The following is a 17,220-nucleotide window of genomic DNA, read 5'->3' as shown; positions in this document are numbered from 1 at the left end:
ATGTCCGGCTGCATACACACTGATGGTCGTCATTGTGCGATTCGCTTGGCAAAGCGTATGGGGGAGACCCACAAGCTACAAGTTAATCGTTGCCTGTTCATCAGGCGGTAACTCGAACATCACCAAAGACAGTTTTCATGATTGCCATGATACGACAAGCTAAAGGCATAATACAGCGAACTTCACTCAGACTTTGGGTGCTGGATTAACAGATACTTTCGCTTGAATCTCGAGGAACTTTTCATGCCGGCACCGAACACAATTCAGCTCGGTGGAATGTCAAAAGCCAAGTGGAAATCGGCGTTGGTGACAGTCGTCAAGCCTGATGAACAAGAAAGGCCAAGGGAGTTGAGGAAATGGAGAAAGTCTGACACCCAAAATTTTTCCCTGTTTATCAGTGTAACGAGAACAAAACAACTTGGGTCCAAGTTAGCCTGATCAACTTTAATAAAGAAGGATACACTGGTCAACGAACCAAGTGCCATTTAAAACGGTTCTCTTAGCAAACTCCTGCTATTTAGCTGATTTTCAAACCGCATTAGAACTCCGGATAGTGAACTCGAGACCATTTTCATTGTCGAAGTTTTCGACCGCATATATTATCTGAAATGCATCCCTGGTCAGCTTTTCTCTGACCCTTTCGTCTCTAATGGGGTGGTTGACCCAGGTAGCCCAACCGATTTGACAATAGTGTGCGTTTTCAAAAAGGGGACCACCGCGATTATTGGGAATATAGAGGGATAAACTTTAGTATAGTTGTCACGAAACTGCTAGTTATTTGTTTCCCATCGATTCGTGATGGCTGATGAAAAATTGGTCAAGAGTGGCAAGAAAAATGAGGACTGGTGAAGTTCGGGTTGATCACATCCGCGAAATCGTCTGGATTCACCAGTGGCGTCCGTCGTGTTGCTGATCCACAATTCTGGAATTCCATGCTGCATCGGACTGTGCTAACCTGTCCGTTCTCCTCAAAAGGCTTGCCTGACAAGGAATGTCGCTCGGGTGTCTGTGAATAAGTTTTCTCGTGTTTTCTACATTTGTCAGCGTGTGACAGTATACCGGTGTAACGGTGATACTACTGATGGGGGCATGCGAGTAGTGCGTTTCCTCGTAAATCCGCTATGCGTCTCTTGAAAAGTGAGATCTGTTACGGAATTTGTGGAGTCGCTCTGTAGCATTTGCTTGCAACTGATTAACAGTCAATGAATATCCCGGGGAAGTTCAGGAAGACGCATTCAATGAGAAGAGGGATATTCAGTTTTTGTAAACAATATGCATATGGGAGTTTTGCTCCTCTGTTCAATAGTCTGTAACTGTTCAGTTGACACTTTCCAGAGTTTTGCTCTCTGTCCAATAGTCTGTAACTGTTCAGTTGACACTTTCCAACAAATAACTCCGCAGCAAGGGCTTTCGTCCTTAAACCGGGGCTTTCTAAAAGCTCCGGTAAAAAAGTGGTGCATGACAAGGATGCCCTTTCCTTTCCTATTCGACTTCAAGACCGACTTGACCCGGAGTATAGAGACAACGTCATTCTCGTCTCGGGGTGGTAAAGTTAGACACACGTGCCTGTGGATGAGCCGATAAAAGCAATACGTTCTTTGACTTACTCTTTCCGCCCACAAAAGTCGTGTAAAGTCATGTTACTAAACACGCGGTCATTGAACGCGCCACCTACAATTCAAAAAGAATCACCCGAGGTTGTGGAGCATTTCGGGTATGTTGCAAGTCGTATAGGTTCCAAATTTAGCGATATGGAGAGCATGGAAGTGCTTCGAATTTTCTTCACCAAGTTGCGGCGTTTTTGATAGCGAATCGAGTTATCTTTAAATCTTGACAGGTGCGCATATCAGCCCAAAGTACAAGGTGTTTTTTTTGTGTGGCCGGTAGAAGTGGCTCATGCGATCAACTGAGCCTAGATATCGTTAGGATTCATTGAATCATTGTTTTGTACTGTACACTTGGTTAAAGGAATCATTTAAAGGTCAAATAAGACTTCTAGTTGGATTCCCTGTTAACTCTATGTCTATTTGAAAAAGCCTTGACCACCTCTGTGCTGTTTATGAACTTTAATACAGGTGACAGGATAAACTCCAAAAAGAAGGGACAGGAATGGGTCTACGGGAAGTTTTATTCAATCACCCTGTAATAGTACCGTGTGAATAAGAATCGCCATCGTTTTGCTGGATTGAGCCACGCCACCGGAATTGCATGTCACGCTTTCATTCCAATTTTAACCCCCATGGTGTTCCTATACGAATCCCCTACGTCGTTTCATTCAGTTTTACTAATGAGCCGTGCATTACTGTGACAAGTATTCTACTTGCACACGCCAGATGCCCCGTTCGCGTGAAAATGTATAGTGCTGAGTCTAACCTCTCCGAAAAACGCAACCCCTAAAATCTAAGTGACCTGCTGAGAATCGGTAATGAGATGAGGCTTCACTAGTTTAGCTGTAATTTCTGAATCACGCCCCTCACTCCGCAGTAGCTGATAGAGCACAGAAAGATGTGAGGTAGCCTCCGAGTAGTGCTGCAGTCTAGAAGTCTGCCTCAACGTATAATTCCATAACATGCCAGATGACTTCCTGCGTTCTGTGCTTATTTCATTCTTAAAAATCGTACAGGAGCAGAGGACGTTGGTCAAAAACTGATGTAACTGTGGAATCCTCGTTTGGTAACAAACTCGCGAACGCGAGATAGTCCATCATCTCTTGCAGTGACCACAATCGCCTGGTTGCGTTTTCACTGACAATTCGGTATATTATTTTTCGAACGAATTGACATGGGCAAGGTAGAACTGGATACAGAATTGTACAGAATTGGAAACATCAAAATCAAGAGATTCAGCTGGGTTCCAGCCGAGTCTCTCGAAAAACCAAAATGGTTTGCGAATGATTTTATATTCGCTAATCTCGTGCAATTTGGCTTCAAGTAGAACTCGGGGACTGCGCCTGCCTGATATGCCCCAAGAAGGACGAAACTGGTCGTGGGCTGTCGAGGAGTTTTCAGTAACCTTATGAGTAGTGCATGTATGTGTCGCGGTGTGTCGAATAACGTAGCGACTGAAACATGGGGTGGCCTGGTGCAGCACATTTAGTTGCCTTAAAACATAAAAACCGAGAGATTGAGCTGAGTTCCGGGTAAGTCTCCCGAAAAGCCAAATTAGTTTGCAAATGAGTAGATATTCGCTAAGAATTGATGGTTGTTCGCTGGATCAGGATAACCTGTTACTGTCCCACTTGTTTTTCGTTTTCAGTCCCCAGAGCACCCACTAATCTCAGGATAACGACGACGCCGGATGGCAGTGTTGTCATGGTTTCCTGGGATTATGACCATGAATGTGCTGTGGCCGAATTCACCGTTACTGTGTACGATCCGAACAATGTGATTGTGAACACTTTGGAGACGAGTGAACAAGAAATTCGACTTCACGATCTGCCTAAGGGTGTGGCCCTGACTGTTGGTGTTCAAGGACATAACGCAATTGGTTCGGGTCCAGAAGTAATCGGCAAACAAACAATCATACTGACGGGTAAGAATGGTCCGCGAATAAATGCACGTCCGTAAGCCAGGTTCAAGCAATCGATATCTGGTTTTTTGAAATTTACCTACCAAACATAGGATGATACCTTGTAATGCTCAGTAGGATAATTACGAGATGCAAGTGCGCGAAGCTTGACCGCTGGTGTCTCTGATGTAACCAGAGGCCAGAAGAATCCTGGATGAAATGAAAGCAATATTATTTTGCGATTGCAAAACGTTTACAATATGTCTCTCTCTATGCTCAGCTGGTAGGCGACTAATTTCATCGCAGAATCTGACTAGGCCAGACATTCATACACACGAATTATTCGTCTTTTGAAATGAATAACTTTACCTTATTTCTGATTTAGATCTGGAAGCCTTACGTGCTGTCTCTGGACGGGTGTCCCGTGACCAACCACAGTCGGGTCCCGCGTTGACTCCGATGGGCAGGGTCGAACGCAGTCCACCCGACAGCCCTCGCCCTATTCAAACAAACGACCGGTTGAATTCATGTGACTCACCGGGTGCCGGGGTTTGTCTGCAACGAAGAAGTGAAACAAGCGGGGAATCCGACCTGGGAGGTAGGTTGAATCCCAGAGGATCTAATCAATAATTGATCTGATTGAAACCATCAGGGTTTGAACGACTGAGCAATAGGGATGACATTCTGGAGTGTTTAGTCTCTTGTGTGGACTGTTTTAAGTGGCCACGTAGTTTTTGTATAGATCAGATTGGAGACCATAGTTTTAGTTCGGAACTGATCAACAAGTCGTCGTTAAATAAATAGATGGAAACCATTCGGAATATCTATCAATGCGAAGTAATATGCTCTTTGCTAGTGTATAAGGTGACAGTTTGACCGAGTTTTAAGGCTGCCAGCCAACCAAACAGTGCATCCAAGCTATCGATATTCCACGACGCCAGTGGGTTATTCCCCATATGGTAGACTTAATAAGTGCTGAAGGTTAGGTCAAAGTTTATTTCTGATTGGTGATCATTACTACTGCTCACGACTCATGCGTTGGAAGAGAAAGGAACATCACTTTGGATCAGGTAGAAGCCGTGTTCACTCAACTTATGACATTGTGTAAATATTCCTCCCGAATGTTGTTGGCCAAATTTTTTGGTCTGTGTTTGGGGCAGTAAGTGCTAGAGTACATGAACTGAGTAGGAGAAGGGAGTGAGATTACCTGTGCTTTAGGTGGCTTAGGGTTCGTGCAACCACCCATGTACATGAATCCTCTTCGCTACTGATTTTACAACACCACAAACCAAATTGATCAATACCAAAAGACTTTCCCACATTCTCGCCCTTCATTCTATTTCTTTTTACTATGCTCCACACAGTTTTCGTTATCTAAGTAACCGATTGGTGTGATATGACTCTTATTACCTGCCTCGAGCTTCTCAACTTTCGCAAATCTATTCTTCGTCCGTGTCCTATTACTGTTGGACGTTTGATTGCCACCAAAAATTCATTTGCTTTCTTTGTTTGTTCGCCTAGATCCCGTTTGCGATTCCTAATCTCGGTTTACACCCCCCTGACTGTTTCAGCCATTTCGAACTTCGTACGATCTTTATAAGCAAAAGCAGAATTAATCCATGCTCACACAGAGATGCACCCCTTCAATACGGTGAAACTAACTATGCACTGACCACGTCACTCTGCTAAAGACAAAAGTTTTTAAACTCATGGGACAACTCGAATATCGACCAATCGTTTTATTATTTACGAATATGTTCACAGAATGTGCATTTAAGCCCTAATTTGGCTTTGACAAACTGAAAAGCTCAGAATGTTAAGACGGGTAAATTACACGAGTACACACTGAATACACACAGTACAATATAACATAGTGCATAAAAGTTTAAAATAGCGGGATCAATAAACAGACAAGCAAACAAGTTCCTTTGCAGTTGCCTGTTATTGCTGATTTCTCACAGTTAATTCTTGTGTTTCCATTGTAGGCAACTTCCCAGAACCTCCGAGCAATGTGGCCCTGCAAATAGACCGATGTAAAGGAGTGGTGACGGTTTCGTGGACACACAGCAATGCAACCAGCTTCACAGTGAATTTCTATAGTGAACTGGAGATTACAATGGAGAAGAGTACGCAAAGAAAAACCATGACCTTTGTAAACTTACCAAGAGATCTTCCTCTGCGCATTGGGGTTGTGGCAAACAACGAATACGGAACAAGTTTAGAAGCCCCAAGTGCTGAATTCTACATACTTTCCTGTAAGAACATACTTCCGATCAAGCGAATGCTCTGAAGCTGATAAGTTGACTATCTGAACTTGTCTCTAAATTGACGGTCGTTGAACTTTTGGACACATGCCACAGCACTCATTCCAGGGAAAGACGGTATCTAAGTCGATCTGTCGGAACGCTTTCCATCACTCGACTTCACTCCATATAGATTAGTTCCTTAGGGTGAACTCCTTGTTTGCTCACCGGAAGGTAACGACATAGTTCACCTGGCACCGTATAGGTTGCAGTTTCGGCATAAAGTATTAAGTGAAAGAGCAATTGATCCTATTGTTTTCAACAAGCTATTCCTATTCTAAAAGTCCAGTCTGTGACAGTTATTCACTGCGTGAAGTAGTTAAAGGTATATGTGATCGTGTATCATTGGGAGCCTGTATTGCTAACACCGTAGGGCGGCATGACTGAGTTGGAGAAAATGTGCTGCGGCGTAGAGGATTGTATGATTCACTGAGAACAGGCTCAAGGGTTACTTCGTCCAGGACGAGGGCAGCGCGTGCATCAGGAGAATATTGCCCAAACATTCGTTTTGATGAGGGGATTGGCAAAATCCTTGGCAATGTGAGGCGATTTTGGATTTTTGTGTGGAGATTTCGTCCTGTAAGTGAAACCAATCTATGCTGAAAAGCCGAGAAGCACTGTACAGCTGTTTCATCCTTATTGGGAATCATCAGCAATGCGCATCTCACGAAACTCCAGAGAGTCTAGAACCCGCGACCTCCTGGCTAGTAGTTTGAGCAATTAGCCACACGGCCACCAGGGACTGATCAGCAGTGTAATTTGCTCGCACATCCATCTGAGAAGTCGTTGCTTGAGGAGCCAGTCAACATGTGTGACCGCGTGATATAGACCCCGGGAATGAAGCATGAGCGGCGCTATATTCTGTCTAAGTGCGAGTTAGTCAAACTGCTGATCAGCCAATATAGCGCCGCTCATGCTTCATTCCCGGGGTCTATATCACGCGGTCACACATGTTGACTGGCTCCTCAAGCAACGACTTCTCAGATGGATGTGCGAGCAAATTACACTGCTGATCAGTCCCTGGTGGCCGTGTGGCTAATTGCTCAAACTACTAGCCAGGAGGTCGCGGGTTCTAGACTCTCTGGAGTTTCGTGAGATGCGCATTGCTTGCTATTCCCAATAAGGATGAAACAGCTGTACTGTGCTTGTCGGGTTTTCAGTATAGAATTACCTCACTTACGAGAGGATGGGCAAAACTGTTTACTGAGAACACAAGCGTGTGCTTTCCGTGTATCCCTCAGATGGGAACGACATGCCAAGTGCTTTCAGTGAATTCATCGTTTCAACGTACATCAGTGCGTCAGGTGGTTTGGAGGTTGTCTTGACCAGGTTCGTTTGCAAGACTGTACACTCCGTGGTCGGAAGTACCTGCTTTTCAGTCTTTTTATCCTTCCCCTAACTGTCGCCGACAAATATTTTATATCAGGGCTTTTCTATCCTGAGAAGATAGAACCAGTGATCTTTACAACCTGGCGAAAAGACGTGCACCTTCGTGCTTCAAAGATAGTTCATCAGGGGTTACGTGAGGTCCAAAACAATTGAGATTATGGGAAATAGTTGTATCCTAACTATTCCATATCCACAACCCCGCTCCCTCATATGCTGAAATAGTTGATGTGTCCAAACTCCACTCAAGTACGAGCCGATGGAGTTTACATACAAAGACCGGAACGTACTTGTAATTTCGTACGTCAGACAATAGGATTATACCATACTTGAAGGGACGTATTGTCACCGGCCTCCTCAACCGAGATGCAACTATCAAGAAAGCAAAAAGGATTTGGACCAGAAAAGGGTCTTGTATTAGAACAGTACTACGCATGAATCTGCGGTTGTTTTGTATTCCGTAAATTTGTTTACTCTTTTATGGATGTTAGAAGAAACGTTTGCGGACAATAGTGATACATTTGGAGCTTAGAATACAGTGGTTCCTAGTTTACCAGTTCTTTCGTTCTGAAGACGACTTTTTCTAACGGTATCCAGAAAATATGCAAAGAACACCCTGGAATATTCGCATGAAACCACGCCAATATTGGGCAATCAATAACGGAATGTCAAAAATCATGCATCATTCTTTGGCAGTGTGAAAGTATTTTACTGTACAATGTTTAGTTCCCTTGTGCCTCAGTCCCATGAGAACAAAAAATGTCACTTCGGTGAGTGAAACACCAAAGCGAAATTGATTTCTGTAAAACTGCCTAATCTGTGATGTTAAAGGCGAATTTTTCATCAGTGTGACCAAGAAAACCGCTCGGGTACAGAGTCTTACCACGCAAAGTGTCAAAAAAGCCTTCGAAAATTCGAAAGCAGATGCCCCCAAATTGTAGCAGGACTTGGTTGGCAGCGGCGCACCCCAGCTGAAGTGGTTCACTTGGGTAAATGCTGCTTAGTATTGAACGACTAACTGCTATTAGACAGTCAAGCTAATTTGGACACCGATGGAACCAAGATCTGTTTATATTTTCAGATTAGACTGCACGTGAATTTTCTCGAAGCTGGTTGGAGATTTCAAAAATTGCGCGCAGTTGACCCATGTGACTGCTTGGTACTCCTTTCACATAGCTAGCTGCATGAATGCAACGAGATGTGGACTTCTGTTGCCTACTATGATTAGCTCCTATCTTGTTGAGCCTAGTTTCTCATGTGCTGACCTCTGCAACTGTCGCCCAGCTAAGCTCGTTAGCAGCGATTTTGATGAACTTTAGTCAAATCGATGTAAAATTCGGCTAGTTCGCATAGTCTGCTGTTCTGTCACAACTCGCATAGCCGTTTTTTTAAACTCAGCACTGTAAAAATGTGATACTGGAGCAAACCGAACAAAAACGACCGGCTTTCTTTTTGTCTCCCCTCCCCAATTCGGTCAGAACTAGGACCCGGAAGCGAACAGTATGATATGCTTTGGCCGACAGTGGATGCAATTTCCGCTTGTAGATACAAGATTGAGCCTTTTCAGTTTTTAATTTTTATGTCAGTTATTGATTTGAATTATGCTTTAACTTCACCGGTTTCTGAGTTACGGTTTATATAAGCCAGAATTGTTGTGTTCTGTTTATTATACAGGTGATGGACACATAAGAAGTCTAAAGGGGTAAGAACTTACCGTATCATCGAGAAATATAATCATTTGCAAATCAATTTGGTTTTCACGAGAGACTCAACTGAATCTCTCGTTTATGATATTCTACAACTGAATGTGCTGCACACAAGCCGCCTCATGCTCCAGTTGGCACGATATTCGGGATATCGCAGTATGTTTTCACAAACCACTCACAAGGTTGCTGTCGAAGAGTTTTCAGCAACCTTGTGAGTAGTTTCCTGTATCGTATCATCGTTTATTGCCAAAAACACGCTGAGTCTCTTCCCTCGGATTGGGCTGGTTTCCTGATCTATTCATCGTCCTGTCGAGCGGCGAAGTGTGGGAAGCCAACGGTTGATTGCAAACACTCACTAACCCGTCTGGCACGAATCACGTTTAACAGTTGGAAAACACGTGCAAATGTTGTAGGGAATTGCGAAATTTGCAGAATTTGCGCTGACATAGCTCTCATTTGAACAGTCATTCTTCTGGCTTGATGCAATTATTCCCGTGAGTCTACCTTAAATGGGGGGTTCGCTCTTATTAGACCTTATCAGCAGTGCATATACTTGGACGTGTCGGGGCTTGAACACACCCTACGGTGGCACAATGAATTTACCGGTACCTTTGCATTGCTGCATTGCACAGCTAGCTTGCACATTGCCAGCTTGGGCGGTGTGCCCACTAGCTTTTGGCCCGCAACTAAAGGTTAAGGAGTCTACAAGTTAATATGTTACAGTTTTTGGAGTTTTATGGGGTAAGTATTTCGTTCGTAGTCACACCACTCTCGTCTGAACGGCCGTCTTCCTGTTCTGGCGTAATTATCTCGGTGAGTCCACACCAAAGGGAAGCGCTGGACTCGAGTTTCGCTCTTATTAGAGCTCATCAGCAGTGCATATCCAGTGGCCGTGCCGGGATTCGGACCCCGGACATCTGACATGCGAGGCGAGCGTGCAACCACTACTCCGCCAACGCACGCTGGACAAATATGAATTTCCACGTCTGAACAGGCGAACGTGTTCACATTTGAGCGATGTGACTGGTGTGCCCGACTCATCGAACGACGACCCAGTAACTGTCCTGGTTGTGACGGTCGATTGATCCGCCAATCAGGACTTCCCAGTCAGGCAGCGTGACACACGCTTGAAACCCTTTAGGCAACTTTTTGGTTGCAATTTCTGGGGTTTTGTGGGATAGATGTTTTGTTCGTAGTCACACCACTCTCGTTTGAACGGCCGTTCTCCTGTTCTGGCGTAATTATCTCGGTGAGTCCACACCAAAGGGAAGCACTGGACTCGAGTTTCACTCTTATTAGAGCTCATCAGCAGTGCATATCCAATATAAGTTAACTCAACTAAATGAATAAATAGACAAACAGAAGCTAGGCCAGTAAGAATATTAACATACGCAAGTTATGCACTGCCACTAAATGCCTCTTCGGGACTCCGTGTCCTAAAGGGGTAGAACAGTATATCCACTTTCGCGGAGACATAATGCCAAGGGTTGATTCCTAGCTGAACCAGAGATGTCATTTTCGGTCGATGATTGCCAGAACAAAGTGTACGAGGCGTCCAGCCTTTTGTATCACCAGAGAGACAAAACATTTCCCACCGTGGTGAACATCGCGGGATTAAGTGAAGTTGGCACACGAAGGGTGACGCTATCACCGCATTTGAAAAAATTATTAATCTCATTACTAGACGGCGAGCACTCAAACATCGCACGTTATAATCAAGTGGAAAACACTACTCACCAAGAGAAGCAACTAGACCGTTCCCAATCTGGATGTAACTTGGAACGGGCCGCACAATCTTAAGAGATTTCCTACCTGATTTTTGGTCATCCACACTGCCTACCTCTTTCCCCTTGAAAGATGGTCTGTCTCAATCAACGTTCCGTTTCAAGATGCTACGCAATTCCCCGTCGCGCTGCCTCGCTCAGGTCACACGGTGACAAATAGTCAACAGACACCATAGAAAGAACAGTTGATTCATACGAATTTCCGGATATGAATCCATTAATCTCACAATCAAAAATCTACATTGAATTCGGCTATCGACCTATCTTTTGATGCTAGGTTACCTCTCAAAACACCTGCTCAGTGATTGGATGGTTTGCTCCGCTCTTCAGGATGGATACTATGTAATTGTTCAGCCCCTTATAAACATTGTCCAACTCTGGGTGGCAACTGGAAGAATTGGAATTGCTAAAAACCTCGTCGCAGCATAGTAGCACAAATTTTGCTTTGTAACCCACGGGGACCGACCGCAATTGTCTTCTTGACTTTATAGCATTGCGGCTTTTCTGTGGAACTCGAGAGACGTGGCGCTTTCTTACGAAATACCCAGGACACTCAGGCCTAAACCAGATATCTCCTGGGACTTAGTCTCAATCCAACTTCCCTTATTCTTGGCTTCGTTTTGCATACTAAATTGACGTTTACCAGAGACTTAAGTGCATCTCGTGTTTATGAGTAATATATTCCACCAAGAAAATGCACCGCAATATCCTGGATATCTTGCCAAACAAGATATGACCTTTTTACAGTACATTCTGTCGAAGGATTTCCTAAACGAGCCTCCCCTCGACATCAGTGCAATTGGAAAATAAACGAAGTTCGCAAACAGCTTTCAACTTAATGCTCGAAAAGAGCTTATGGATGAATGAAACTCGGCGAATACGGTGAACATCAAGTGTGGCTAAAACTTTGGCGGGATGTTGAGCTGTCGACAATCTTGTTTGGTGTGTCAGGTGTCAGAGTGAATTAGTTCGAGACAGTTTTGTAAGCCTCATGCCAGTTTTTTTTTAATTACGGTTTACTTAGCCTAGCTGGGTCGCTATTGACAGAATTGTATCCATCAGGAACGCATTTTACTCCTGTGTTCATAGTCGTACCAATGCCCATTATCACTGTTTTGGTAAATAACTTATGGGCAGGCGCATCATTGAGACTTTGCGTGAGGTAGTATAACTGGACATATGTTTAGAATGAATTTGAGTGCGATAAAATGTGCTTTCTTTGTTAGAATGCCATTTTTCAGTTGGTTTTACTTGAATATGTATGTTCGACCTCAAACACTTTTGTGTTCGCGAACAAAACTTCTGATAGCTCCGCAGTAGCTGTTGCCGGTCATTACTTCCTTTCTCTGTTTTTCTCAGCATCCTTGAGTCGTTTCCAGATTGTGTTGGAAACGTCTGGCCGAGAAGAGTTACTCTCACAACGCTGGTGTTTTCGTCATGCTTGTAACAGCTTCATTCTATCTAGTGAGACCATCACGTTGTGTGGTTAAGTCCAACAACAAACAATGAGATTAGTCATACTGGTAGGAAAAAAGAGTTGACATCTTTACGAGACACACCAACTTCACAATTAATTTACTTCCAACAACTGCTCGATCAGCCGCGTACTAATTTGATGGTCAAAGCAGCATTAGAATCCCCAAGGTAGCCATTATCGTTTGACTATATGAGACTGTCACTATGGGGTTTTGCTCATTTTCATCCGCAACACTGGCGCTAAGCTAGCCGTGTCACCTGAAGCACTTTATCTCCAAACCGTATGTTTTCTTCTGGAGAGCTACGTTTGGATGGTCAAGTTCTGTGACAGATTAACTGGGACGTAACCCTGTTGCTTAATACAAATTAAACAGTACATTCTTTCTGAAAAATCGTCTTCCATTAGTAGGTCTTATAACAAGTGACATTAGCAAGGACGATCGAATACACTTAGATGTGATTTACTCGTGTTTAGTTTGATAAGGGGATTCCCTCAATCCTGCTGACTTTCCAAATGTACCACGTGATCAACACAATCTAAGGGTTGATAGTAAGACTAGTGAGTGGACATTCGTGCTGTGACTGATTGGTTCTATCGACCGGAACGATTCGAACACCGTTTGCGGTCGATCAGCAGAGATAGTCACGTGAAACGAGTGACACGGTCACTTACCTTGGTGTTTCAATCGTTCAACCTAGATCTCTTTATAAGAAAAGTTTCCATAAACGGAACTAAGCAAAAAAATATTGAAATGAACTATGTTGTCTGCTGTTTGTACACAAATAACTGCTGAACACATTTTTATCGTATTAAATGACCAGGAAAAAATCACGAAAGGGACAGAAAAGAGGAGCAATTTGCTGTTCTGACGCAGACTGACCATTGGACAACTCTGATTTAAACGCGAAAAATCGACAAAATTGAAACTTCCTCCTTGTGTCATTTCCCCGTGCCTGATTCGTCAAATCAACTGATCGACAAACCTCTCATTGGTAGTTTCTAACTCGTTTCGATTCGCATAAACCTGCTTTTATTGTCGTTCTCTTCTACTCTTGACATTCATTTGTTTATGGAATGGGTGGGTTTAATAAGTTGGGTAAGGCTATCAAAACACATTCGTCTCGAATCCCACCGGTCTGAGAAAAACAGCGTGAACAGTAACAGAATATCATCTGATCATTTTGACGCACGTGTTTTAAGAAAATCAAGATTATTTTCATAAACGAAACTACTCACAAGGTTGCTGAAGACTTCTCGACAGCCCATAACCGGTTTCGCCCTTCTTGGAGCACATCAGGTAGGCGCAGTCCCCGAGTTTCCGTCGACTTCATGTTCTACTTGAACCCAAACCTGAACCCAAATCAAGATTAAATCTCGTTCAAACTGGACATTTCTTATGCTGATGACAGGCCAGGTTCAGAAGAGGTAAAACTAATATTCAGTTAGGATTTAGTGCTGTAAGTAAAGCTCATTTATACTGAAAAGTTCAAGCGCAGTGTACAGCTTTTTTTCTCTCTACTGGGAATTATCACCAATGCGCCTCTCACGGGACTAACTCAAGGAGTCTTGAAACTGCGAGCTCCAGACAAGTGGTGGTCTGGACACTTAAAAGTTCAGCGACAATGGGTTGATCAGCATTTTTGTGTAAGTGTGATCCTATCTGCGTGTGAATTAAACAAAATGCTGGTCAGCCGTTTATGGTTGAATTTTGGAATTACGAGCCGGGAAGTGGTCTCACCCCGTCTTTCTTTATTTTGGCCTTTTTTTACANAGCCTTTGTCTCATTATTTCATCGATCACGAAGTTAAAAAGGAATGGAGAGAGTGGGCATCCCTGACGGACACCGCTTTGTGTGGTGTCCGTCAATCTGTGGTATCTGCTGCTGACCCAGTGCCTAGTGCCAGAAAAAAGACTCAGAATGGAACACAACAGCTATAATCCGAACAAGCGAGTGAGTGCGTGCGAGTGCGAGAGCAAAAGCTATTACGGCCCCATGCTATCTAAAGGGGAATTTCTGACACTGATCCAGGCTGTCTGATAGGCGTCAGTGTAAACTCATCAACATCAATCGTGCCTCTGTGAAATGCTGATCATATTTGGTCGTGCTTCTGTGGCGTGCATGAATACCCATCGGCCTTTGCTGAGTTGATTGCATGATTGGCTGGCCTGGATGCTTGCTGGCCTTCCCATTGGGATTTTGGTGGAGTTTTAGGGTCTCAGTAGGTTGCGGACGTTCTGGAATCACTTTCAGGAATCTGACCTTCCTGGGAAAAACAAATCGCCATATCCTGAATACCTTACCAAACAAAAATGTGCCCATTTTACGGCACATTGCGCTTTTGTTCGAAGGTCCCAGCTACTGGCGTAGAAGTCGAGGTTTCAAGATTCTCTGGAATTTCGTGAGACGTGCACTACTGCTAATTCCAAATAAGAATATAAAAGCTACACATTGCTTCTGGGCTTTTCAACATAGATTGGATTCACTTACAGGACCCAATCTCAATTCGTGATTGACCAGATGCCCTCACACTAGCAAAAAACCCACCTTGTTTGGCGCTACTGTCTAAGAGGTCCTCCGACCCAGTCTCCAACACACAAAGTGTTGCAAACTCATGTCCATGGTCACATGAAGATGGGTAAAACAAACAAATGGTTAAATACTTGTTTATTTGAGTAGTGAATGAGACGCCATTGGGTGCGCGTCACTTGTTCTAAATGATACTCATTGGCAAATGTTATGATGAAAAGGAGTCTTAAGGCGTTTGGGATTTGGACATGAGTGTTTAAATGCATCCGAGCAGCACTTGGATTCAGATCGAGAGAAGCCCTTGATGGTCAAGCCGAGATGTCACAGATATCCTACTGAAAAGATCAATAGTCACAAGCTAGTTATAAAGGTCTGCCATCGACAATAGAACCGGTATATCTCATTATGGTACCTGAGGCGATAAGATATGGAGAATGTGTGGAAAGGTGAAAGGATATGGTAACAGAATTGCTATCTGGGTTATTCCTCATCCCTTTTCATTGATGACTGACCCTTTACTATCAGTCGGTATGTGTTGTTTGAGCCCAGTGAGGAAAGCAAGGTAGAGCAGGTGCACGAGGTTCGGTTCCGACAAGCATACGAATAATGATGACTCGATCACCTGAATCAAAGCAAGTCTGATATCAACAGGATGAAAGCGAACACATTTGATCGCGTCATACAGGACATTCAATAGTTGATGCGTTGAGGAAGCAAGCTTGTCAGTGGATTACCTTTCTAGTTATCTATGCACATGAAAACGCAGAGTATTTGAGTACGGACCAGAGGATAACTATCATCAGCCTGTGTGACACGGTGAACATGAAGTATGGCGGTATTTGACGGAATCGCAAGGAGAGTAGGATTTCACCGGTTGTCAGTAAAGACACGATTGGATAGATGTGACATACACAGTGAGAAAGTCTCATGACACCGAATTCAGGGTGCTCATTCTCATCTTGACTCGCCTTGTTTTCATCGGTGCTTTTTATAGGCGAATAATGGATACTCGGATACAACCACTAACCCACCGCTACGCACAACCAAGCTTCCCAATAACGCATTGATGATGTCACCTCGATTGGTGATGAAACGTTTGCAATCAAATTTCCCAGCACAGCGAACAAGCCAATGACCATGTACCCGGATAACTTGTGATCACACACTCTGATAGAGCATATAATACCTAAGGTATCGGGGCTACATTTCACAACGTCAATCGCCTGGTTTAGTCAATCAATATTCCCTGCGGGATTTTTATTTTATTTAGACTTTGTAACTCAACGGACCGTGAGCGCTTTCCGGGTGTTTGCATTATTTGCTTGCAAGACAGATTGTTTATTCCGGAAGTCCCGGCTTTTCTAAGGTGCTTCAACACTGCTTTGTCTGTATGCTTACATTCGGTGTTCTAACGGCAGTGGAGTCTTTCTGGAAAGGTTGCTGTGTGGTAGGGCTTCAAACTGACAGCGAAAACCGAATCCACTCATATAATAACCCGTGAACACTTTCCAGTATTTTGGCAACATCGAGACTCCTCGAGTTGCGTGGGTCTGTATTTCATCTTGTAAAAATGGTTCTCTATAGAGGAAATTTTCGGTAACTCGGGTAGCGTAGATGGTCGTTGACTTGTTCGCTGAGTTGAGCAGTTAGACTGTACATTGGCACAAAAGTGGTGTTGAGGTTCCGGATACGGAACTTTGAGTGACGCGTAGGTTCGACAATCCCGAATATCAAAAGAAAGAATTGGATTCGTAATTCAACAGCAGTATTCACACAAGAGTGAGCAAATCTGTACAACAAACCTCAATTGTTCACGTTCGTAGCGTCAACAGGTCTGTCACCGACCGGCACAGTGCCAACGTCCGCACACCAAACAACAGCGAGCGGAATGATAGGTCGGTAGCGTGGGTTGCGATAACCCCTTCCGACAAGAGTCTAGGACACGCGATCACACGGAACTCATGAGAAAACGGGTCAAGGCAGGCTTAGCAAACGGGACATGAACGTGCATGGGTAAGTGGGTCAGCAGCGCACATTCACACGCATGTCAAAACTCAAGTATCGGACAGGACGGCCTCTGTGGCAAGGTGACTGTAGGGTACGAATAAGCAAAACAACTGGAAATCAAAAGTACATCGGCGGAGTAAGCAAATGAACGGGGAAATTATCATAAGGTCAAGTTGGATTCAACGCCTCTGCCACCAGTCGGCTGTCGCCGTTTGGGTGAATTTTGGAGAGTGTATCTTCGGTTGGACGTCAGCAACTGTGTACTACATCTGTAAGTGTGCATTACTGGATCCCTGACGCAAACAAGGTCAAGACCAGCCCGATTTCGAGTCCGCAGACTTGGAATATTAGAAAAGCCTAGTTGTGTGAGATGAGAGTTGTGTGGTAGCCGTAGTCTCAATTAAAGCACAAGGGCTCCACACCAGCCCGGTATCTCGGTAGCACATCGAGAATGTTCCCAAGGTCAGCGCGTAAACAAATGCGGTAAGTATACACGTCCGTTATAAGAACAAACTCATGGCAA

At 44.0% G+C, this 17,220-nt stretch overlaps 1 protein-coding gene across 1 annotated transcript; it reads left to right on the top strand.

Annotated features, from left to right (window-relative positions):
• On the top strand, window positions 1–9,987 carry T265_08442 (hypothetical protein; the record flags this gene model as incomplete). The annotated part of the gene is made up of 7 exons (XM_009174243.1): window positions 1–107; window positions 3,263–3,531; window positions 3,893–4,105; window positions 5,493–5,762; window positions 8,897–9,113; window positions 9,595–9,715; window positions 9,766–9,987. 7 exons carry the CDS (start codon window positions 1–3, stop codon window positions 9,985–9,987), a joined length of 1,419 nt encoding a protein of 472 aa, XP_009172507.1.
• Between the last annotated feature and the right edge of the window lie 7,233 nt (window positions 9,988–17,220).

This window comes from Opisthorchis viverrini (assembly GCF_000715545.1).
Source record: "Opisthorchis viverrini unplaced genomic scaffold opera_v5_219, whole genome shotgun sequence".
NCBI classification, from domain to species: Eukaryota; Metazoa; Platyhelminthes; class Trematoda; order Opisthorchiida; family Opisthorchiidae; genus Opisthorchis; species Opisthorchis viverrini.
The sequence above is the reverse complement of the archived record's forward strand: the minus strand, read 5'-3'. Positions and strand labels throughout refer to the sequence as shown.